The sequence below is a fragment of the Melanostigma gelatinosum genome, assembly GCF_949748355.1.
Source record: "Melanostigma gelatinosum genome assembly, chromosome: 18".
Taxonomy (NCBI): Eukaryota; Metazoa; Chordata; class Actinopteri; order Perciformes; family Zoarcidae; genus Melanostigma; species Melanostigma gelatinosum.
Window position 1 is genome coordinate 8,066,136 of NC_136651.1, and position 21,939 is coordinate 8,088,074.

The window sequence follows — 21,939 nt, forward strand, 5'->3', positions numbered from 1 at the left end:
AGCAACATTTTAGTGAAAAGCCCAACTGATTTCCACCAGGAGCAAGAGCTCTTTACGACGACAAAGAAGGCTGCGGCGCACAGTGACGGACAGATGTTTAAACATAGAAAGCACATGAAGCAAAACGATTTTGTGACGTCAGACACTCCACAGAGCAGTACCTGCTGCCTCCATGGCCCAGTAGATATGTCTCATAGAGAATCCCATTTCTAGCAACCGACTGGTGACAAACATTTGTGTCCGTTCTGGTGATTGAGGAGAAAAGGAAAAGTACACAGAAAACAAAAAGAAGCCCACGGCTACATTTTAAAATGTTCATACTGTGCATGAAGACTGTCGTGAAATTGTCAGAATGAAAGAAATATTTTCGCATTTTGTTTTATCCTCAGTTGGTGTTCTGCTTCATGAGTTTAAAGACTACAACAAGCACCAAAAGTAAGCAAACATAACTGATGATGAAAAATAAAATGGTGCCATTTAATTAAGCATGTGAGGGCACAAACTGTGTCACCCATGCATTTGATAATATAAATATCATATCTGTGCAATAGCAAAGCAAAACACATGCCGTGTTGAGACATAGAGCAGGACATAAAAAGACCATGCAAGAGACAGACAGATCCCACCGAGTAATCATAATACCCCATAGTTTTACAATAACTGAATTTTTTCAAATCATATCAGTAGCGTGTTTGAATATAAGGTAAAAAGGTTGTTTTTTTAAATCAACTGACCTGCAGGACCGCAAGGATTAGCAGAGCTATTCTCTTTAACACCGTATGTCATTGGTCACTAATTTTTCAAATTCGACTTCTTTGTATTGATGTCCGACAGTTTATCCCTGCGCTTGTTCTTACCCAGGCTGCTTCTGGCCTGTGTGCTGCAGGGACCTGGTTCCATGAAGCTAGTCTGCTGCTCTGTGAAGGCGTCACAAGAAGCAGAGCTGGCCAGGCTGAAGCACGGGTGCAGCACGGGGGGAGCGCTAACCAGGCCGGTGAGCGTGGGGAACCGAGTTAAGACCATGTGCCTGGAGGGGGAGTCAAGATACAGTATATACAGTAGTAACACAGTGCACGTGGTGCTGTACTGCCAGTATTCAGGCCTGACCTGACATTTGAAATGTAATGTTTCCGAAGGAATAAGGTGAGATGCCTACAAATCACAATAAACCAAGCATGCATCCATGTATATCAAATATTGAAATGCTCAAGTCCGGTATTTGCTTAATGAGAGACTTCTCACTATCTCTGGGCTGTTCTTGTCAAAACTCTCCTCACTGGACGGCTTTGATTTGATTTCCTGTTTGATCATATGGCACTCAGGCTGTTTGTTTGCCACTTGAAAGCACGACTAACACTGCCACTGTGGTCAGCTGGGCCGGGTTAACAGAACAACAAGCAGGCAGAGCTGCAGCTGAGGTTAAAGACAGTGCAGGAAGAATCCTAACTCTTTTTTTTCATATACATCCTAACTCACCCATTCCCTGGACTTCAGAAAAGCTGCTGCTGCCAAAAGATACAGGTCTGTAGCAATCATAACAACACGAGAATGGAAGATAACTCTGGTTGCTGTGTTTGTGTCTATTCAGCAATGTTCAGTACGAATTACTCAACCAACAGTTGCATCAAATGAAAATCACTCATGGTTAATCCATTCTATACTCACTGGAGGAGGCTGATGGGAAAGAAGGGGTTGAAATTATCAAGGCCATCCGCCTGCAGGTTTGCTGGCAGAGAGGATGCCAAGTCGGTGTTAGAGGACGAGGCAGAGGCTCTGTTTGATTGGCCAAAGATGGCGGTGCCTTCTGAACCCGCGCTGTACAAGGACACAGAGCTGGAGGACTTGGAGATGGGCTGAGAGGACAAGTGGTGGCCTGATTCTGCAAGGACAAGGAGGAGAGGGAGGCCAGATCACACCAAATACTTGACAGAAAACTAACTGGCAAGTCTGACAGTTAACTATTCCAGCTTCTGCAACACAGAACTAACTACTACTTAAAATAACAAGTGTCTTAAATATAATCCATGAATCTAGATACCTTTGTGTTCTTTGTCCTCCTGCAGTCTGCTAAGGGCTCCTTTGTAGATCATGACCTGAGCCCTTTCCAGGTCGACCAGAGACACGCTCTGTTTGATGGGACAGGGCCTGACTGCCCACTTCACCATGCTCTGCACCACATACTGAAGCACTGACCTCAGCTCAGCACTCTCATCCCACTGGTGGCTGCTGGCCTTGGCTTGATCAAGGTTTGAGCTGGAAAGGGGACTCATTGAAGAGGAAGGGTCATGTTTAGGCACTAGGAGCAAATCGGATAGCTTCTCACAACTAAAAATGACAGTCAGGGATTTCAAAGCTCCAATGAGTAGGTATGAGACTCTAACTGCTCTCAGTTCATGTGCAAAGGCATCCACTTTGGAGGTCTGGGATGTTTGGGGTGGACAGGTCAACTCCTGATGGTCAGTCTTTGTGGCATCTTTGGTTGTGGACTGTGATGGGAAGGGGTCCGTCTCGACCGCCTCACTTTCTCTCATGCTCTCCTCAGAGTATTTCCTTTTGGAGGCTGGGTAAGCCCCCTGCCATCCCTGCTCCTCCAGCAGCCCCATCAAATAAATCAGGTCTAACAACACCGTGGGTTTGAGGCCTCCGAGCGGGGTGACATCGCAGCGGGATAGGTCACAGGGCTCCAGTGAGACGATCGGCGTGTCGCTGGGTGACCAAGAATTCATGGAGCTTAGTTATTGGGACGGATGGGAAGAACCCACAGATATAGCATGGAGTGACACCAGGATGGATTCAACAGGAGTTAATGGATTTAAGAATGAGGAGGAAGAAGCAAAAACAAAGTGAGATCAGGGGGGTTAATGAGGAAAATAAAGTAAGATGTTAGACAGATTGCTTGGAGGAAAATTAAACACCGACAGAAAATAATTATACAGAGTAATAAGAAACATGCTGAAAGGACGAAGACAAGAAAAATATAAGAATTGTTTAATGGAAGTTAATGAGAACTATCATTTGAGAAACATATGCAATGACATGTCATGTCATCAATATATATGAATATATATTTGTGATACCTGACAGAGAGGTCTGCCTCCTCCCACTGGAGCTTGGCTAGAGAGCTTCCTTCTTTCAGGACTCCCAGCAGAATGGCCGTGCGTCCACTGGGCTTGTGCAGGCACAGACCTCCAGCCCGGAGGCCGCTGTCCACTCCTCCGATCAGGGCCAGGACCGGCCACACTTCAGTGCAAAGAGCAGCCAGCTTGGCCTCCGACAGGCACCGACGATGTCCCAACAAATCCCCCGTGTCGTCTCCAGCAACGTCTCGGTCCCTTTCATTCTCAGGGTGTGTGGGACTGACGCCTGGAGGAGAATGTCAGACAGTGAATAGAAAACAAAGAGTTGAAAATAGATGACATAAAAAGGTTTCCTGTGCTAGCAAAGTGTTTAAAAAATGAAAGTAGAGCAAGGTCTATTTAAGAGCAGTCTAAACGGGCCTATAAGTGACCACTGCCGATGCTGTGTCCGACCTGGATTGAAGTCATCCTCTTTGAGCAGGGGACCGATGAGCTCCAGGTGGGTGTGGATGTACTGGTTGATGTGCGAGGCCCACTGGTCGCACTGATGGAGCCTACGGAGGAGCTGCACTGTTGACTCCAGCAGCACCGTGGTCCGAGGGCTGCAGAGAGGCTCCCCGGGCAGAAGGTTACTGGGCATGCCTCGCATCTTGAGGTCACGCAGTGCCACCTGTGAGAAATACAGAGGCACAATTCTGTAACATCTACCTATTGTTTCCTCGCATTTACTCTGCCTTCATCTCACTGTATGAAGGGCCAGCTGTCTGTGCTCCTCTAATCTAGTTCTAAAATTATATTTTTACTGACTGTGGCCAAAGACATGTCTGGTGGCAAAAACACACTCATGCCTGCCTACACAGGATTAAAAGATGGGGGACAAAAGTGCCACTTGGCCTATTGAGTAAGTGCCAATAGTATGCACAGTATATCAAGTACCTTCTCTCCAGGATTACTGCTGTAGAACAACACACAAGGATACAGTTCGGAGGCGACCACACCTTCAAATGCCAACTTTGGTTCCTAGCAGAAAAACACAAAAAACGCAGACATTGCAAAAACCTACAACAGCCAACAAGAGTAAAAGCCCTGAATACTGAATATTTGGTCAGACCTTGTCATTCTTAGCAAATGATATGGTGTGAGCCTCCATGTCCAGGATGCAGGTGACCGTGTCACCTTGGGTAAAGGAGGGAAGTGTGCGGACCAGTTCCCCTCCATGGTACAGGTTGCCACTGTAGGCCCGGTACAGCCACATGTCTGTGGTGGTGTGGTGGTTGTGATCTCTGACTGGCCAGCGTGAAACGCCAATACACGTGGCCTCATTGCCTCTGTTCTCTTTGGTAATATAGAACTGAGGAAAGAAGTATTGATCAGTTTGTTGAACATGTTCTCCGTGCACATTTCAGTGGTACAATCTGAACAACAACTGTATCAGCGTTTTCATTCTTTATGTACATCTATCAGTTCCTTACCGTCCAAATGAAACAGCCAGCTGTGATGGCAGTGGTTGCCAGGCCGTACCCTTTGCCTCCCGAGCCGTGGGTGAGGATGTTCCCGCTCTCCAGAGAACAGCAGATTATCTTGTGTGGGTCGAAGGAAAAATCTCCAATGGGAATACATTCATCATAGCTGCCAGGGTTCTGCAAAACACGAGTTGGAAAACAACTGGTTAACAAACAATGTGCAATACCAAAGCAACACAATATGACAACCTGGGCTGCACGGTGAAGGCGGGTCCTGGTTGGATCCAGGCCCCCTTCACACCCTTCTGAGTGGAGTTTGCATGTTCTCCCCTCGTCAGTGTGGGCTTCCTCCCACAGCCCAGAGACATGCGACTTAGGTTAATCGTTAATAGTATTATATAGTAAGAGGTACATAGTGTTATTATTGTAAGATGTCTAAGGAGCTGACAGCGTTGTAATACTGCTGTGTTACCCTCTTTTCTTTTTCAGCCGTCTCCTCGTGGTTCTTCTCAGCCAGTGGTTCCTTCCACATATAAACAGACAAGAGCTGAAAGAGTTGTTTAACAATCTACAAGAGAATGGAGAACAACCTACTTCATTATTACATTCACATTTTCAAACTCACAAATGTTGATCGTCTTCATTAGCTACTTCACTTGCATGTTGCATTTAACATCATACCTGTTGAATTTGAACCGGTTCAGAACAAGCAGGTAACAGCCTTTCTAAAACATGGAACGCCAGGAGCTTAGTGCGGAGGTTCTGGAAGCACGAGGATCCTGAAGAGCGGACGGTGGAAATAAACAGGGAATTAAAAAGGAACCAAAATAAACTGTTCTGCACTTTAAAAATCATATCAATGCTGTTTTTTTATTTAAATTGTCTTACCTGAAGAGCACTTGTGTGACATAATGGCCATGATTGGCTCAATCCATTTGACAAAAGTAGAAAGTCTTTTCATTACTCTTAATGACAGTACACGCCTCAGAAACACCAAGAAATCTGCAAGCTGAGATTCAACCACTTTGCTGCTTTCCACTCCTAAAAACAACAAAAACTATTTTCAGTGAGGCTTCACAAATGCATAATTTGTCCTTAATAACAACAGACTTCATTGTGTGGTGCTATTTGTAAAACATTTTTACATATATTTCAAAGTTTAAAATAGCTTAATGTGCAACACCAGTTAGATTTGCGCTCTTGCTGCAGGAGTCCAGATCTGCCCTCTCAGCAGTTCCTCGCTCTGCTGTCTGCTGCTGGTGGAAAGTATACAGGATATTTTGGAGCTGCTCACACAGCACTTCCATTAGAGCATGGGATACATCCATAGGCAGCAGATCCTCACAGGAGCTGAAAACAAAGGACAATTTGTTTCGCATGTGACACTAAAGTGCACTTTCAGTTTTGAATCAATGAAAATAACAATAAGAGAAGTAATGAACACTTGTTGTTGCAGCTGTTTGTAGTCTCTTCATTTCTCACCTTGCAGCCACAGTCAATATCTGAAGCAGACGGGCACAAGCTAGTCTAACAGCCCCACTGAGCAGCAGGGATCCAGATTTGGAGGCTGCAAACCAGCCCTGGTTCATCAGTGCACAGCTGTTGTTGGTCAGCATGCAAAGGATCTCCAGGATGCCACATTTGATGACCAGCACCAGGTCCACTGGTTGGTAGCAGAAATTCAGTGCAAACATTGTGGCCAGGAGAAGGTGCTGGCAGGAACCTGGTTACGACAGAGACAGCATCTCAACCACATGCAAAATTTAATTTAAAAAACTGCTGCAGCATGGAGTTGTGCAGGGCAGTATATGCAACATACATGAACACTTAAACACACAACCCACATAAGTCTAACATAGTCCGCTATATACCCACACAGAACCCTCTAAAAGGGAAATCACAACAGTCATAACTCTCACAATAAACAGAGAAAACAAAATTTTATAAAAATAGAACAAAACAAAACTCTGTTTCCATCCGGAAGGAGAGCACTCAGTGGAATAAAATCAAACAAACAGAACAGACTAAATACACTGAAACGAGATCCCTGAGGAGGTTCATGCCAAGACAACAAAGCCCGAAGGACATACAGCCATACACAAGACATCACATTCTTAAACAAACAAAACAGTTATTTATCTTGAAAGAATATCATTTTCTAGTTGTTAAAGGCGTTTTCCGCATTGAATTAAATGCGCTAGTGTTACCTGAGTGGTAGTATGAGAGTGTCTGTCATTGAAATATGAAATCTTTGAGTGTAAGCTTTTAGGCGTGGCCAAAGTAAGTATATCTGTTTGCAACTTTAAGCCATGAGAGAGCATCGTGCACGCCCTCGGCCCTCGTCCAGGATGAACTGTGAAACTGTAGACAATAATGAAATTCCTGAAAGTAATTCATGAACAAACCTGGATGTTCTCGCTCCAACAGGACCCTCTGCTTGAGGACCCGCACCACCTGCTGGTAGAATGTGTGGGCTGCAGATTGCAGCTCTCTTTGCATATCCATAGAAGCTGAACGCGTACCAGACTGGATTAAGAAAAGAGGAATTGGAGATTAATTCAAACAATATTCAGTGATTCTCCTCAGACCATCTGGCTTGAATTAAATATTCATTCCTTCTTTCTTGCCAGCTTTCACAAACATCGTCACAAACATTGCGAGAGCGAGATTACTAGATGTACCATGTAATGCTGCATCTCATAATCAGCTCCAGAGTGAGAGGCGATGATTTGTGTTCCCAGAGCAAAACATCCAGAGAGGAACTGAAGCTGCACGGACTGCAACAATGCAGGACACTGAGGGGAGACGGTGAACCCGCTGCCCTTCTCCTCCATCCTAGACAGGAAGGACGACATCTGACAGAAGGCCTCCAGACGCAACTGAGCACAACAAGGGAAAGGTTAGTAGTTAGTTAAGACCTTTAAATGCATTCGCCGAACGCCCAGATCAGCTCCAAATAATGTCCAGCACGGCATTGTTTTTGGCAGATTTTCAATTATTACCTGTGTGGCTGATAACTTCTGTCATTACATTCATGAGATTTAAAACCACCAAAAACATGAGGAAACCAATAAATGAACAAATAGCTGCAGCTGTTCCAGAGTTTTCATTCCTCAGCAGCAATAATGAACTACTGTGTGAAAGGGGAAAGTTGTATTACCTCAGCCCTCTGTTGCTGCTGCAGTATAGCTAAATAAATGGCCTTCGTATCTGCCTGAGTGCATGTCTGTCCACCTGGCAGTGTTGGTGAGGAGGATGACGAGTGGTTCAGGCTCCCGCAGACAAAGTGGAACACCTGGTTGAGAATAGGCAAAGTGTTGTTGCCGTAGTGGGTCATAGTTGAGGTTGGGCTGATACACTGGCGGAGGCGATCCCAAGCGTCTTTCATGATGCCCAGAGAACAAAGAGGTAAACCTGGAACAGACAGACCAGAATAATAAAGGCCAGTATTGTACTCTTTTCTGATCCCATCTCTCAACACCTCTGACAGAGTTATTAATCCAGTTTTGATTTATGTATGAAAAAAATACTACTTTACAATAAGAGACTAAAAATATGACTCTTCATGCTACAACATGTTCCCCTGGAATTAATGCAGGCGTGATGTGTAACAATCTTTGCTGACCCAAATAGACAACTCTGAGAACACAATAAGAAGCTTAAAAAAAAAAAATGAACAGCATACACATTAGAATGACACATTAGTAAAAGTCATAGTTGGACATTTTGGGAAATACGTTGATGCGCTTTCTTGCCGGACCACAGCCAGGCCATGGCTGTTTCCAGTCCTTATGCTAAGATAAGCTAACGGGTTGCTGACTGAAACCTTACTATGAGAGCCCGGTTGATCTTCTCATCGAATTCTCTGAACTATTCCGTCAATACATGATTGTCGGTAAGTATTATAATTTTTTTTAAATGCATTAATTGAACAAATATTTAGGAGTAAACATATTCCACCTACCCATTTTATTCTTGGAAGATCCCAATGAGTTTTTGGATTGGTCAGACTAAGTAAGACAAAGACAATACATTAGCACTAATAAAGAGGGGTGGGGCCACATTCTGGTTGAGTACCAGACTCGCCTGTTTTCGGTCATCGGCAGCCATCAATAGGAATTCTGTTGTTGATTTCCTAAAAGTGGGATGATAAGGACAGTTCAGTGCAACAACAGCCCACAAAAAACACAACTGCAACCACAAAAACAAGAACAAACTTACCACCAAAAAAAAAAAACATAGCTGCCGAACATAAACTCTAACCTTGCTCCATTGTTCACGGCCTGACTATTCTCCCTTTCGCCGGGTTCCACACAAGCAGGCCTGACCCCCAGCAGGAGGAAGAGACAGCGGGACACCACCAGATGGCATGCAGCCGGGAAACCCAAGCTTTCCTTGGATTCCCTCTGCTTCTCCCTCTGCTGCTTTGGATCCAGCTCCCTGTCTGGGCTGACGGGGCTCTCCATGCTGCTGGGGAGGGTGGAAGTGCCAAAGGATTCGTACACTGTCACGTTCTGCTGTACTTGCATGGCCTCCCGGGTGGCCATAAATGATTCTAGGACTTCTGCAGGCAGAGACATGTGAGGATCAGATGTATCGTAATGTTGTGCGTGTATGTGTGTGTATGTGTGTGTGTGTGTGTATTTCTGTCTGGGCCTGCCTGCTTTCAACATCGCTGCAAAGAGGGAAGAAATACAGACAAGCATTTCTAACCTGACAGGTACATACGACTGTTGCCAAATGCGTCCTCCTCCGCAACCTCTTCCTGGTTGTGGTTTGCTGTGGGGGGTGGAGGCACCGGCGCCTCCCAGCTGCAGGGACCTCCTGACTGCTGATCATGATCCTTTCCCACCTGCTCCGCTGAGGTGCCCGGCTCTTGCCTGTCTGCATCGGGACTTTGGGGCGCTTGAGTGGTCTGCAATACAAGAAATGTCTTAAATACACCTGCGTTCTCCCTCATTTTTAGTCAAGATTATGTGTGAGTCCTTGTTAGAATAGTGGGGGGAAAAATGCCTCTTGAATAGAAAGTACAATGCAATAATTATTAATATTAACACAACAAGAGACAATGCATCATATTTGGAAATGAAATAAAGTAATATTAGTCATGATACCTGTTTGACAGCAGTCTGCACCTGTGTAATCCTTGGAGAGTTTTTATGGCCCAACAGAGTGCTTCTGATTTTATAAACCGTTTCATAGACGTCCAACAGCATCTCACAGGGCTCGTATCTGCCTCAAGGGAAGCGGAAAAATAAAGGAAATCGTTAGCATTGCAGTATGGATCTGACACAATTATGAGTTAATAAAATGCTCAGGAACAGGACTTTCAGGTAAATATTACACAACTGACCTATCCTGCAAACAGGCCTCATTCTGCAGTCCGGTGTGTTTCAGAAGAGCAGCCAGACAGCAGCGACAGACAGTCTGCAGCAAACAGTCGCCTGCAGAGCCTCCACTCTCCCACTCTGCTCTCACAGCAAAACAACACAGAAATGAAAGAGCATACAACCTAAAGACCAGAATTTATTAAATGAATATATGACATAATTGTGCAGCAGTGATTAGAGCAAGAATATTAATACAGTTTGTCAATGGTCATCTGGGTATTTACATTCTAGACTTGCATGCACTCCGCACACAAACATGCGAGTCAAAGTACCTCTGCTGTGAGCATACTCCTCCATATTCCGCCACAGGCCACCTGCAGGTCCTCTGGAGGATCCCAGCGCCAGTTCCAGTAAAGTCCTGGTTTCCTCATTCAGACTGAGCTCTGCCAGCCTGGCATCACTACTGCCCAGCAGTACCACCTCAGTCAGCCATGCCATGCCGGAGTCTTCAGGACAAAGAATCACACGGGACATAAGACGAGTAAACAAGTGGAAACTACACACTGAGAAAAGTTGATTTCATTTAATTTGCATAATAACATGATCTTCAGGCTATCCCTGTGGTCTCGTGTTCTAAGATGTATACAAGGTAAACTAGGTAGCTTCTTGTTTGTCATCCGATCCACCCTCTTCCTGTTTTTGTTGTTGTCTATCTACCTAATAAAACAACAAAGAAAATGGCAAACATTACTCTGAACTCATTTGTAGTCTCCATAACATCCTCTTTGCCCGTTGGCAAACACAGCAGGCAGTTTTATTATTAGTTGTTGCATACAAAGTGTGGACACATTAGTGCAACATTAAACTTGGGGTGAACATTGCATGCAGTTTGTATCCACTTGCCAAAACATTGGCTCATATTATGAAAGCATGCAGTATGTTTTTCCTACCCAGCTGTTCGAAGTCCATCTCGAGCCCGTTCCTGAGGAGGACATTTGACAGCCAGAACTCTGATGTTTTCTCCTGAAGCGAGGGCGGCGGGCCTTGCAGCATACCACCGAGGCAACGGCCGACTGCCAACGCCACAGACCGTTCCAGATCCAACAGCCAGGCCCACTTGCTCTCCTCCTCCTGTTGCTGCTGACCAAGGCATGTGTTTTCCTCACTTTTATCTGGAAGGAAGATCCCTCGTCACAGTTAAACTCTAGATTTTCCTCCTGTAAGATGAATCTTGTGCCATCCTTTTATTAATAACCATACCTCTAGCCGGTAATATCAAAAAATAAATCTACGGGTCAAGCATGAATCAAAACGCCACTGACCTGAACAGGTCTTCTGAGCCTCCATTCTCAGTTCTTGTTCTTCCAGGACGCCGGCCTCCGGTAGCAACCTGTTGAAATCATTGAGTTGTTCCAGCAGGGCCAGTAAATGGCTCAGGAGGGGTTGAACTATGCCCAGGGGCAGCAGCAGCAAGGAGTACATTACTTGGCACAGCAGGCTGCCAGCCACCGAGTTGTACAACACCACTGAGACAAGGGTTGAGACGAGAGGGGGGGGGATTAGAGTGACGGACCATAAAAATAACTGAGGAATACAGATGGACACATTTATAGAATGTGTATAATGTGCTGGTCCTCAGAGCAACGAGTACAGGTTTAGCTCATGAGACAGTTCACATACAGATACAGTTTTTATGGCCTTGTTGTTCTGACCTATGTTTCAAGGTGTCAGAATAAAACTAAATGTTACTAAAAAGCACACACGGTCTCGTTATGTTTTATGAATAAAAGCACTGTGCAAACAACATAACTAAGTCAAATATATTTGGGACGATAGATAAACTACGGTAGGTTATAATGGGGCACACTTGTTGTCAGCCATAATTCTTACCGTGCAGCTTCTTGATTATTTGTTTATCCAGTGAACTCTCCTTCAACAGTTTGGTCGATCTCCGGAGTGTCTCGGCAGCACAGGGAAGCAGCAGGTAAAGGTGCTCATGAAGCAGCGTTACACTGCTGTCGTCCTACAGAACAGATGAATCACGGTGAACATAAATGCAACTATATGACAGCGGAGCAATTAGGTTTAAATATACATGTACCTCGGGGCTGGGATGGATATAGCAATGAGCGAGCAGGTGTTTGTGTAGTCCAGACAGCAGCTGGTGGAAGTGACAGGGAGGATCAGTCTGTCCCTGGCTATCACTTGATAGCTGCTTGTCACTGTTTTTCTCCAATTCCCCAAATGCCCGCTCCTGTATGTACACACACACAAAAAGAGAAAGTGTGTAGAATAAACAGTAACATTGTGCACTAAAATATCCAGAAAATATAGAACATTTGTGAAATTGGCAACAAGATTTGAGTGAGAGAACAACGCACTTCATTTGCCTAAACGTGAAAACGTAATTCAACACATAAGACACAAAGTTGCACACAAACGCACGGGGGTCCTCTTTCCATACCGTGTAGAAGCCGATGCTGAGGAGCAGGGTTCTGAGCAGCACCTCTGCTAAGTGCAGAGGGTTATAGGCCTCAACAGAGCTGGAGGAGGAGGAGGAGGAGGAGGAAGGCCGGGCGGACACAACGGGCGTCAGAGGGGTTCCCAGAGATGTCACCTCCCCAAAATTGCTGTAACCTAGTAGAGAAGATACATGGCTCTGATCCTGAAGGCTGCTGAGGACCATGTCTAGCTGAAGGCGCTTTTGAAAGAAACGGGGGGAAGAAAATGAGAGAATGGTTTGATTGGGTATTTATTTTTTCATTTAAATGTGATTACCAAAAACATCTGAGGAGAAGAAGTGTTTCTTTTTTTTTTACGGCAACACATTTTCACAACGTTCAGTCTTCAACACATATTGCTTCGCAACACTCCAAGTTGGTTCTGTGATTTGGACAAACAGTTTTATCCATCCATCCATTTTATAGCCAACTATTAGTTAGTTATATTTTAGAGGACAGCCATGCAGCAAAGGAACAACACATGTCCTTCTTTAAAGCAGCTTAAATGGAATTGTTTATGCGTGTTATGCATTTCCATAAACATCTTCGTTAACAAAACCCCCTCCTGCATGGTGATTTGTTGAGGCACAAATGCGCAAAAAATGGCATACCTGTCCTTTGGAGGGGACATTTAAGCTCTGAGGGCACTGAGGAAGGAGGGACAGGAGCAGCTCTGTTCTTTCCCTCAGTGGAGGGAGCAGCAGGGATGCACCAATGGACAGCGTGTTCAGAACTGCCTGAGGGTGGACAGGAATGTCAACACAACATGAAAAGACACTTGGAAATCGATGGTTGGCATTTACTGCAAGTGAATGAATAAATAAATGAATACATAAAGGCTCTACTTCACAGTTTATATTACACACAAAACTGTTCTTACTATCGTGGTTCCTACACCTGCAGACAACACCAACAAGTTCCTCCTGTCACAACTCATCTTAAAGATATTACGGTAATAATCTAGTAAGAGCTGGACTGTTAGTTTACCTGTTGTATGGAGTCTGGCATATTGGTATCTATGAGCCGGAAGAGCAGGTTTCTGAGGGGCCTGCCCTGAGCCCCCAAAACCATGGCCCCAGTGCCGCCGGCATGGGCCAAGGATAAGTGGATGGACAGCAGCTTCATGCACAGCAAGAGAAACTGATGGTGGTCCCTGAGGAATGTAAACAGAGAGCATTAGGAATGCTGGTGAATTAGATAGGAGGGAACATTACGGTGTGGGATTCCATGTGGTCTCCTGTGGGTGGTGATGTAATGGGATAAAAACAGAGATTCAATTCATTAAAACTGATCAGAGCTCAACGCGCAACGAAGACAGATCTTTGGACATGACTCTATACTGAATGAGATCTCAAACACACAATTTTTTCTTTCACAGGTTATATTATCACGACTGATAGAGTGCTATGTCAATTTATTTGCATACCTTTTAGACATGAAGGGGGCAGGGGGCGTGTCATTCCCGATGCCATCACAGTAACTCTCTAGGAAGTTGCGTAGGTAGGTGAACGTACTCTCTTCCAAGTCGACACAAAAGGGCCTGTGCCACGCCACCAGTTGCCTGGAAAATAAGTAAGTCACTTAAAAAGAGCTGTGCAAGCACAAACATATCAGAACTCATAAGACGGGGGGGGGGAATGAGAAAACAAGAGTTCAGCGGTATAAAACAATGACCAACATTCAAGAGAAAACCAATTAAACACAACTATTACATGGACTTCAGAAAAGAAACACTTGAATTAGTTTGAGACGAGATTAGGCTTCACCGGTCAGTTGGATCTGCGGTCCAAGCCAGGCTGTGAGAAGTGCCAGCAGTGATTTGCTGGATCGACACCCCCTCTAGACCGAGCACTTTTTTGGGTTTGGTAATTGGTGTCGAAGTGTGGCCTTGTCCACATTGGCCCATCGTGTTGTTCCCCCAGGCATACACTTCATTCTCTGATGGAAGGAGAGCAGCGTGCATTGCAGTCAGAGCATATTCACAACTGTAATATCCCATTCACACCTCTATAGAAATGATGATTCTTACCCAAAATACTTTTTTTTTTTTAAATGACGATTAACTGTTGATGGTCTCTTACCATGCGTCAGAGCCAGACAGTGGCTGTCGCCACATGAGATATCAATGATCTTGGTGATACTCAGGTCTTCTATGAACCTGGGTCTCAGAGAGGTTGTCTCAGAGGAGCCACATCCTAAACAGGAGCCACAGCCCCATGCAAACACCTAAATGAAAAAAAGAATAAACACGAGTGTCTTTTCTGTATCTCTTTAGGCGTCACTGTATTCCATCCTTGTGTTTAGGATGTAATTAAAGACAGATACATTATTTAGACTACACACATCAGGAGCTGATGAAGAACGAGAGTGGCAGTTGTTAAAGTGGCATTATCGAAGATTTTCATTGAAATAAATGTCTGTTAAGTCACTCTCTATCGCTGAAGGAGGTAAAGGTGATTGAGCCTAGTTCCCACTGAAGTATCGCAAAATTCAAATATCTGCAATATTAAAGTGGGTGTCAGCAGCGACATTCCCAGGAATAAATGCTGTATTACAGTTTTTCTCCATTGTATACAAACAAAAAAATTAGACTCCAGACTGCTAAACTCTGAGGACAATGCCATTGTTTTCACTCAAATAGACAATCTCACTAGAAGGTGATAGTATGTTGTGTTAGTATGCCCCTTCAGAATAAAAGCTTTCCACAAGGAGAGTGTAGAAAGAGCCGAGTGAGCTTAGCTCGGGTAAGGTTAGTTGAAAGTTGACCCACGACACTGCACCTCACCTGTCCTGCAGAGGTAAGGGCCAGAGATGACTGGCTGCCAGCACACACTTTCCTGATGATGAATCCATGCAGGGCCTCTATGACTTTGGGCCGATACACACGATTGGTGTCTCCGTGACCTAGTTTACCTGCAAAAATGAGTCGTGTCGGAGAACCAGCATTAATTCACTCTACCTTAAGCAGAGGCATTTCTGTTAAGATGGACCGCAAACGATCCTTCTATGGTACCGTCCTTTACGTTAACACAACAGACATAGTGTTTGCTATTTTCAAGCAACTTATATATTGTACAGAAGTTACAATCTTTCACACAGACGCTGCATTATGGGCTTAAATGAAGCTATATGTCATCTGCCAACTTACCATTGTCCCCTCCCCCAAAGGACCACACAGTGCGTCCATCCTGCGCCACAGCAACGGTGTGGGAGCTGCCACAGGCCACCTGACCCACACCGCTGATGTCCTTCACCAGCGTGGGCACGTTCCGACTCTGACTGTCACTGTGACCTGGTCGAGGGAGGGGGGGGGGGGGGGGGGGGAAACACAGCACAACAGAGGGTTGCTGCACAACATGCTTCACTGAAATGGTTGAGAGCAAATTGAGAAATAAAGTGTGTACCGAGTCTTCCAAAGTCGCCTTCTCCCCAGGTGTAAAGCTCTCCATCATTAGTCACAGCGGCACTGTGTCTGTAGCCAGCAGACACGCAAACAACAACCTGGCAGAGACACCATAATGTGTGCAAAATGATGTTAAATCGCATGGCTTTGCAAATAAATATACATGCATGAATAAAGTAGAAGGTTTTCTGAATGCCTACCTTGCCAAACAGCGGTCCTTGTATGATTTTGGGGTATTTCTGTGTCGCACTGTTGCCGTGGCCCAGTTTCCCATACTCTCCGTCACCCCAGCTGAACACCTGGAAAACAGATTTTGAACATTTTAGAATTCATTATGAAGAAAGGGAAGACTTTTATTTGTCATTTAAAATCTTACTAATACCAACAGAGGAAGTAGAAGTGAGGGAAAAAGCAGTGTGTAAATCACGATGTCTCACATGTTAAAATGTAAGTTTGACTGATATGTATCAGTACATATAGTAGTTATATTAACTTGTTACCTCTCCCTCTACAGTGATGGCCAAAGTGTGACCATCAGAGCCCTTGGAGGAGGACACCTTCTTCATGTTCCTGTGTGGCTCCAGCACAAGTTTTTTGGGCATGGACTGGTTGTTGGAGTCCCCCAGGCCCAGGCGGCCATAGCTGCCTTTTCCACATGCTTTAACTGAACCATCTGCAGATACTGAAAATGTACAGTACTGGCCTGCCTCGATCTAAAAGACAGACAAAGTGGATAAAAAAAAAAAAAACAAGAACGTTAAAAGCCGAGATGTAAAGTAGCAGAGTAATATTATGGGTTATCAGTATTACGGGTAGCCGTACCATTTGGGCATCACTGAAGCCCTGAGTCAGCTTTGGCAGCAGGATTTTCTCCAGAGTCCCCTCTGCCAGCTGATGGCTGCTGTTGCTGCCCCACACATACACCATGACCGTGTCACTCTCTGAACCAGGAGCAGCTGCATTCGTGCCGCAGGAGCACAGGCAGTAGGACGCTAGGTTACAAATCTGTCAAAAAGGAGAGGAGGGTGAGGTCCATAAAGTCAGCTACTGGAAAGTGCATCAGTTCTTAATAGTGCCTAAATGTTACAGAGTAAGTACCTCCTCAAACAGGCAGAGAGCTGCCTGGGAGAGTCGACAAAGTCCATCTGCATCCCTTTTCAGCACCTGAGAATTGACTGAATCCCCACGGAAACCCTGGGGGAGAAAAATACTTGTTTAGCCATCAACATAGTGTGTTTTTACCATCACCTGACACTCCCGGCGTGGAAACATTAGGTTGATTTGAATGTACAATACATCTTGTTTTATCACATTCCTCACTTTTTACTTGCACAGTCTTTCTAAACCAGAAACAAAAGCCTCTATTCCAAACACAGTGACGAGTCACTGCATGATCAGGCAGAAGGTGAAGTCAAGAAAGACAAAGAGGCACACATTTTCGATCCTAGCCTTTAGATCCAGATCTTAAGTGTGTTTTATGTTTTGTGACTTTCTTAAGCTATGACAGAGCTTGAAACTGTGTGTAGGACGGGCTAAATCAATCATGAGGATGTTGGCAATACCCAGTCCTTGTTGTCTAGAAACATTGCAAAGCTGATTCGCCTGCTAAGGGATGACTCAATACGAATACAGAGGGAGGGAAGGAAGACTGACTCAATCTTAATCCGTATCTGCACACTAATGCATCGCTCAAAGTTTCAAATGAGACCGTTCAGACAAAAAGGACAGCTTAGAGTCGGGATGGATGTGGCGGCGAAGAGCAATTATCCTGCTTTACAATCGATGGGCCTCGTTTACCAGCATGTTCATAAATGCGCATGCAAGTCAATCATGCGATGTAAGGACAAAGGAGTTGCTCTGACATGTCATGTCTGAATAGAGTTCATGGAAAAGTAAGAGAAAGATTACTCCAAAAACACCAGAAAAGACGACAAGGCAACAATAGACAAAAAAAACAAAGGTCCAAATTTGAAGACCTACCGAATATTGCTTCATTTGGAGAAGCGTTTGATGGATGACATCAAAGCCCACGCCAGCTGAGTTCTGGGAGCTCAGTGAGGAGGAGGAGGAGGAGGAGGAGGAGGAGGAGGAGGAGGAGGAGGAAGAGGAAGACAGTGTAGAGGAGGATGAGGACATAGAAGCAGCCAGGGCTACCTCCACCCACTCCAGCAGAAACTTTAGAGAGCCTCTCTGCATGGCCAGGCCGAGCAGCAGCTCCAGCGCTAGCCTCCGGCCGGTCGGGTCCGCCCCGCCGGTCCCGCTGCTCACAGACGTCTTCTTCAGGAAGTCGGACACCTGTGCCAGGCAGTCGAGCCCAACTGACGGGATCTTATTCTCGTTGGCCAGAGAGAGCGGCGGCAGAGACGTCAGCACAGAGGACGCCGTGGCGAGCACGTCGTTGCAGAGAACCGACTCCGGATGCACGGAGGCCGCGTACCTCCAGTTCTGCTGCAGCAACGAGAAGAGCAGACTCAAACCCGTCCGCACGCCCATCTCGATCAGAACATCCGTACCCGACTTGACTCTGGATGCTCCCCCTGGCCGGCAGGGCTGTGAGGCCAGCTCAAGTTGCCCACAGTCGGTGCCACCGTCTGTGGACTGGGAGGGCAGCTGCACGCGGAATTTGTCATGGTATTTTCGGTGAAGTGCGTAGTAGATCCTCTGGAGGACTACCAGCCTGTGGTGGAGGCCCAAGGTGTAGGAGGTCTGCGTCAGCATCCGGTGAGCCAGCCATCGCTGGCTGTGAAGCAGGGATGAAAGGTACTCTTCCTTCTCCGCCGAGGCACTGGACTCGCACTCGAAGTCTGGCAGGCGTGGGCCGACGAGTTCTTGCACAGGTTGGGCCAGAGTCACCACTTCCTTGTTGAGAAGGAGCTTATTGTAGAGCACAGCGGCTCCGTGCCTCCTGGCTGTCTGCACACTGTCTTCTGCTGCCCAGGAGCTATTGAAGTGCTCCTGCCACTTCAGCAACACATGGGTCTGACAAGGCACCATGTCTGAGCATTATCTAGACTCTGATGAGCGCCTGAAAAAAAAAAACAGAGCGGGAAATACGAGCTAATGAGGGCTGTCAATAGACAGATTTTGAAAATTCACATGGATCGTCCCACACACTTGATTAACATAATGAAATGGCTTTTTCTTTAAATCGGTCGTAAATTTGCAGCTGCAAGCCAATGATCTAATGCGTTTTCCTGCCAAGTAAATTCAGCGCAAAGGTGTCAAGTTTCTCATTCGTGTTGGAACTCTTCCAGCATACAGTACATCCAGGCTAGTGGCATAGGCCCAGTGGGTATCACTGAAATAGGTCAGCTCACCCGTTGATAACTGCTAACCAACACACCCACGCTAACGACGAGACTTTTGTCTCACAAGCTGATATGCTAGCTACACAATACAAAAGGGATGTTTTGGGTTTTATTAACATTTGAAAGTATTGATTTCACAATATAACCAGTCAAAAGAATTGAATCAAGCACATGAGTGATGATAATCTGTTCCCCTTTAGAAATTCATTCACACTCTCAATGCGGTTTTCATAGTTATTGCCTCCAAGATGGTGAACTGGTGCTCTGAAATACAATCCCATGCAAAGAAAACCTAACTCCCGGCCTGTCTGTCTGCATGTTTGTCTGCTTTCTAAACAAATAACGAGCAGGTCTGCTGTTGCTCTTGAGAGAAAATTTTACATATTTACATTAACAACTTTCCCGGAACAAAAATACAGATTTGTGTTTATATCATGTGCTATAATGACCCCAAAAGAAATGACTTGTCATTCCTGACAAGTCATTTTGAGGCTAAACTAACTGGCAAAATACGCTGTTGAGTTGTAAAGTAGAAATCCCCATACTCGTGGGTAATGATCTGAGACTCTTTCTATGATTAACACTTACAAAAATATGACCCGGTGTGTGTGAGAGAATGCTAGTTGCTGCTAAACATGCGAGCATGCCACCATAGTCCACACAGTCATCTCCCTTGCCTTGCCTGAGGCCTGTGGGGCTATATGGTTTCCACTCTAGGACAAAAATAACAGCGAGCATTGATATAGCAATGGACTCTCCGGGTCAGACAACCAGCAGCAGTGTAAGGCACAACCGTCAAACTATCTGTAATTTTAAGACACAGACGTTAAGGACACACACACACACACACACACACACAGATTACAAATTGAGCCAAATTGAGCCAATACCACTTAGCTTTAGAAATTAAATAAAAACATAAAGGGTTCATGTGTAGGCCTGGAAGCTGGAATGATAAAACCATTATCATTCATACATTAAAAATCCATATCAGTGAGTGTCTTTGAATGCATGCAGCATGATTGATCAGAGAGGAAGTGTTGTCTTTTCCTGGTTTTGAAGGCAGCATCACAGTAGAGATGTCATTTTACGAACTTATCATACTGTTCAAGCTTTGCCTTTAGCTACTTGGTCATTATATCCTCATTACTGATGAAATATCGAGGTATTTAGTCGATAATATTGAGATATTTGATTTATTCCATGTCGCCCAGCCCTACGGAAAGGTGACAATTTAGAGTACACAAAGCTCTGTCAACGTGTTCCTGAACGTCACATATTTTAAGTCTTGTTTTAAAAAAAATGTAAAATAAAAACACACATGCAGTTCATTAGACCAAAAATATGAAATTTAAACATTGGTTGTTTTCTTTGTTGATTTATTTTGCCGATTACTTTTTTCTTTTCATCGATTAATATTTTACGTAAAATGAAGAGAGAGCTTAAGAAAGAAATGTTAAAACACTGAGCCTGATTTCACATTACTTGTACTGTCCAAACATGGGACCCAAATACATTAAATTAACGCTGCAATGAGACTGATAAAAGTCCGAACACTCATCTGGCTTTGATAATTTAATAGTGAGAATATAATGTGGCCAATATTACATGTTTCTTCTGCAGGATAGCTGGCCTCAGTCTACAAGAGAGTGAGGACCAGCTGGAGGTGATGCAGGGGCATGAAACTCATCCACAATAAGCTGGAGGAAGTTGCTGAGACAACGGTCGATTGGGTTGCTCTGTTGCCACGTCAAGCATTTAGGCAACGTCTACGTGAATGGCTGTTGACAAACCTTGCTTAACGTTAGCTTTGGATGGAGTTACCACAACACGAGCTCCATAATGTCGGACAGCAATTATCTGAAGATGCTGGAGGAAGAGGCAGCGAGATAAAAACACACCGCCATGTGTCACAAGTTAGGGATTGAATCGGGCATTAATGCTAAACGACATTTAATTCATGTTACAACTATAGCGACATTAGACGGCGTTGCTCTCTGGCAACATTTTGTAGCGTTACAAACGCGTTGTCACGCGTTGTTTTCTCGAGCGATATTAGCTACTGTGTAACGTTTACCGTCACGTTGGCTGTTCGATTCACCGACATAAACGGCCAAATGTGTGCATTAGAAACGCAGTCACCTCCCCCCGGTGTCATTGACAAACACCGGGTAACATTAGTATAGCATCTGCGGGAACAGCTGAGCTAACGGTTGGCTGCAGCAGTGCAGTTGCTAGTCTGGTCCATGGCTGTCAAAAACCCGACCAAGCCCCTCATGACAGCTCTCAGCAAAACACTCCTGGTTATAACGTCGTATTCAGATATTAATATGGCTGATATAATGAATAGCAGACACGTGAGTTACCTTGACTGTAAAACGCCCCGAAGATAAAGTGGTTTGCGTTACCTGTCCCGTCCCGGTGAGGTCTCCCTTGGACGTGAATATCATATCAACCTTCTCCTCTTTCTCCTTCTTCTTCGTCTGATTGAGGTTTGGGGTTGACGGGGCCATCAAAGTCAGACGACGCCACCTAGTGTCTCGGAGTGGACCATCAATATCATGTTTTTATTCACCTATCAATTACTTTTCTTCTATTTTTCCATGTCTGTTAATAATCATTATAAGAAAACAAAACAACAACTTCAGCACAGCTTCTTTCTTATTGATATACATATTAAAGCAGTAGCATTAGGCTGCTAAACTGGACAATAAATATATATATAAATAAGCTATTTAAATGAGCAATCCAATTATTGCACATGTAGCTTACTTCTCATGAGGTTTATTAAAGAGCCTGTGAAAAAAAATGATGTCCTCTGTGGCTCAGCAGGGAACTTTGTCAAGGCAATAAGCTT

The 21,939-nt window shown here is 44.9% G+C and overlaps 1 protein-coding gene across 1 annotated transcript in view; it reads right to left on the bottom strand.

The window, feature by feature from the left end:
- Positions 1-18,768, bottom strand: part of LOC306792493 (putative E3 ubiquitin-protein ligase HERC1) — a gene marked incomplete at its 5' end in the record, with an annotated part of 32,900 nt that extends 14,132 nt beyond the window's left edge. Inside the window, 42 exons of the mRNA XM_079289668.1 lie at positions 162-245; positions 858-1,027; positions 1,666-1,879; positions 2,039-2,730; positions 3,078-3,363; positions 3,531-3,747; positions 4,014-4,097; positions 4,189-4,428; positions 4,550-4,717; positions 5,013-5,108; positions 5,222-5,319; positions 5,429-5,581; positions 5,724-5,890; positions 6,023-6,263; positions 6,946-7,066; positions 7,222-7,419; positions 7,701-7,954; positions 8,505-8,550; positions 8,627-8,675; positions 8,804-9,104; positions 9,254-9,455; positions 9,655-9,772; positions 9,894-10,008; positions 10,203-10,376; positions 10,821-11,042; positions 11,193-11,396; positions 11,761-11,893; positions 11,972-12,124; positions 12,335-12,571; positions 12,983-13,108; positions 13,359-13,524; positions 13,798-13,932; positions 14,138-14,309; positions 14,453-14,597; positions 15,157-15,284; positions 15,520-15,663; positions 15,776-15,872; positions 15,975-16,073; positions 16,275-16,487; positions 16,597-16,779; positions 16,873-16,968; positions 17,755-18,768. Coding sequence (XP_079145794.1) covers positions 162-245; positions 858-1,027; positions 1,666-1,879; positions 2,039-2,730; positions 3,078-3,363; positions 3,531-3,747; positions 4,014-4,097; positions 4,189-4,428; positions 4,550-4,717; positions 5,013-5,108; positions 5,222-5,319; positions 5,429-5,581; positions 5,724-5,890; positions 6,023-6,263; positions 6,946-7,066; positions 7,222-7,419; positions 7,701-7,954; positions 8,505-8,550; positions 8,627-8,675; positions 8,804-9,104; positions 9,254-9,455; positions 9,655-9,772; positions 9,894-10,008; positions 10,203-10,376; positions 10,821-11,042; positions 11,193-11,396; positions 11,761-11,893; positions 11,972-12,124; positions 12,335-12,571; positions 12,983-13,108; positions 13,359-13,524; positions 13,798-13,932; positions 14,138-14,309; positions 14,453-14,597; positions 15,157-15,284; positions 15,520-15,663; positions 15,776-15,872; positions 15,975-16,073; positions 16,275-16,487; positions 16,597-16,779; positions 16,873-16,968; positions 17,755-18,768 — 8,155 coding nt within the window. The remainder of the gene's footprint in view (positions 1-161; positions 246-857; positions 1,028-1,665; positions 1,880-2,038; positions 2,731-3,077; positions 3,364-3,530; positions 3,748-4,013; positions 4,098-4,188; positions 4,429-4,549; positions 4,718-5,012; positions 5,109-5,221; positions 5,320-5,428; positions 5,582-5,723; positions 5,891-6,022; positions 6,264-6,945; positions 7,067-7,221; positions 7,420-7,700; positions 7,955-8,504; positions 8,551-8,626; positions 8,676-8,803; positions 9,105-9,253; positions 9,456-9,654; positions 9,773-9,893; positions 10,009-10,202; positions 10,377-10,820; positions 11,043-11,192; positions 11,397-11,760; positions 11,894-11,971; positions 12,125-12,334; positions 12,572-12,982; positions 13,109-13,358; positions 13,525-13,797; positions 13,933-14,137; positions 14,310-14,452; positions 14,598-15,156; positions 15,285-15,519; positions 15,664-15,775; positions 15,873-15,974; positions 16,074-16,274; positions 16,488-16,596; positions 16,780-16,872; positions 16,969-17,754) is intronic.
- Positions 18,769-21,939: the final 3,171 nt, after the last annotated feature.